This window comes from Palaemon carinicauda, chromosome 36 (assembly GCF_036898095.1).
Source record: "Palaemon carinicauda isolate YSFRI2023 chromosome 36, ASM3689809v2, whole genome shotgun sequence".
NCBI lineage: Eukaryota > Metazoa > Arthropoda > Malacostraca > Decapoda > Palaemonidae > Palaemon > Palaemon carinicauda.
Window position 1 is genome coordinate 18,673,381 of NC_090760.1, and position 2,500 is coordinate 18,675,880.

The window sequence follows — 2,500 nt, forward strand, 5'->3', positions numbered from 1 at the left end:
GCCCGTCCATTTCTCCCCCCTGCAGAAGACGGTGGGCGTGGGCGTCCCCTGCGTGAGATCCTCAAGTATGACCGATTCTGAACTCTTCAGCCGTGGGCGCGGTTGCTCGAGGCGTTGGTGTGTCTGCCTCATCCTAGCCGTCCTTTTTGTCTCTTTGGGCGCCGCCGCTGGAATATACTTCGCTTGTGAGTGTTAGATTATTTTTTTTGTTGATTATTATTGTGTTTATTAACTGTAATTGTTCATTGCCTTCCCCTAAATAGGAGATTTTGCGTTTATTTATTTGCTTGTGAGAAACTTCACACAGAAACTACTTTACCGATTTTTACCAAATTTGATTTTCATGTTGGGTGTTTGTAAGCAACTTTACACAAAGACTCCTGTACCGATTTTGACCAAATTTGATAGTCCTGTTGGGTGTTTGTGAGCAACTTTATACAAAGACTACTGTACCGGTTTTGACCAAATTTGGTAGTCATGTTGGATGTTTATAAGCAAATTTACACAAAAACTACTTTACCGATTTTGACCAAATTTGATAGTCCTGTTGGGTGTTTGTGAGCAACTTTATACAAAGACTACTGTACCGGTTTTGAACAAATTTGATAGTCCTGTTGGGTGTTTGTGAGCAACTTTATACAAAGACTACTGTACCGGTTTTGAACAAATTTGATAGTCCTGTTGGGTGTTTGTGAGCAACTTTATACAAAGACTACTGTACCGGTTTTGAACAAATTTGATAGTCCTGTTGGGTGTTTGTGAGCAACTTTATACAAAGACTACTGTACCGGTTTTGACCAAATTTGATAGTCCTGTTGGGTGTTTGTGAGCAACTTTATACAAAGACTACTGTACCGGTTTTGAACAAATTTGATAGTCCTGTTTGGGTGTTTGGAGCAACTTTATACAAAGACTACTGTACCGGTTTTGAACAAATTTGATAGTCCTGTTTGGGTGTTTGTGAGCAACTTTATACAAAGACTACTGTACCGGTTTTGACCAAATTTGATAGTCCTGTTTGGGTGTTTGTGAGCAACTTTATACAAAGACTACTGTACCGGTTTTGAACAAATTTGATAGTCCTGTTTGGGTGTTTGTGAGCAACTTTATACAAAGACTACTGTACCGGTTTTGACCAAATTTGATAATCATGTTGCGTGTTTGTGAGCTACTTTACACAAAAACTATTGTAACGATTTTGACCAAACAGGGTAGTCATGTTGAGTGTTTGAGAGCAAATTTACACAGAAACTACTGTACCGATTTTAACCAAACTTGGCAGTCAGGTTGGGTATGACCCAAGGATGAATCTGCAACATTTTACAGAAAATACATCAAAGTACAAGTACGCAGCAGTACTTTGAAAATAATCACAATGTTAAGTAAATGGCGAATATTTTTTTAGTTTCTGTTTTGTTTGTGAACAACATTACGCAAAAACAACTAAATTAGTTTCAACGAAACTAGGTGGACATGTTGGTTATGAAGCAAGGACAAATCCATTAGATTTTGAAGAAAATACATGGAATTGCAAGTACACAGTGGAGTTAAGAGCAAAATGAAACTGCTTGGCGTGGCGAAGGCATGCTCTCTACTGAGAGCCCTTCTGGTTATGTATAATAATTAACCCATTGTGAGTGAAAAGGGTGAAGAAATAATTAAGTGCCTGTAATTAGTTGCGTAAATATTTATAAAGTAATGTAGTTTGATGACATTAATTAATTAATCTATTTAAACAGTTCAGACGTACAAATACATTTCATGAATCAACTGTTTAAGTTAGAAATTAATTACTTGCAAGCAAAGTAGTGTTGGTTCACGATTCATATAATTAATTATCTCATAATTAATGTGTTCATAGTAAGTAAAACTTATTTGAATGCTCAATTCACTTTGAGGAATTAACTATTTTCAAAATAATTGAATTGTTGTAAGGTAAAATAGCTCCAATTCAATAAACTTTGTTAGTAGCAATTGACTTAGATGGTGCGATGGGTGCCTTTATGAACATGAGCAGTGGTTGCCAGCTTGGCCTTTTTCGTGTCAAAGAACTCCAAATTTGTCCTTTTTTCGTGCTAGATATCTAAATTTGGCCTTTTTGAAATTGGTTAGCCTTAAATGCAATAATTTCGGCCTTTTTCTACTATTAGGTTGGCCTTTTAAAGCTACAGTTAATCAGACGTTGGCCTTTTTTTTTATTTTGAAAACCTGGCAACCCTGAACATAAGTCTTGTAACACCACACTCTCTTCTCTCTCTCTCTCTCTCTCTCTCTCTCTCTCTCTCTCTCTCTCTCTCTCTCTCTCTCTCGTGCGTCTTAGGATTTGGTTCCTAGGAATGTTCATCAAGAATGTAAGTCTCTAAGAGAAGTCTGATTGGTCACGAAACTTGGATCTTTTCGTGTGGGTAGATGATTACATAGCGCGTGCGCGCGTGCGTGCATGAGTGCGTGTATGTGCGTATTTGTGTATTCTGAGACACACACACACACACATATATAT

At 37.4% G+C, this 2,500-nt stretch overlaps 1 protein-coding gene across 1 annotated transcript in view; it reads left to right on the forward strand.

Moving 5' to 3' along the window:
• LOC137628516 (uncharacterized) overlaps positions 1 to 2,500 on the forward strand; it is a 64,331-nt gene that overhangs the window by 20,048 nt on the left and 41,783 nt on the right. The window contains exon 5 of the mRNA XM_068359668.1: positions 26 to 185. Within this exon, the coding sequence (XP_068215769.1) occupies positions 26 to 185 (160 nt within the window). The remainder of the gene's footprint in view (positions 1 to 25; positions 186 to 2,500) is intronic.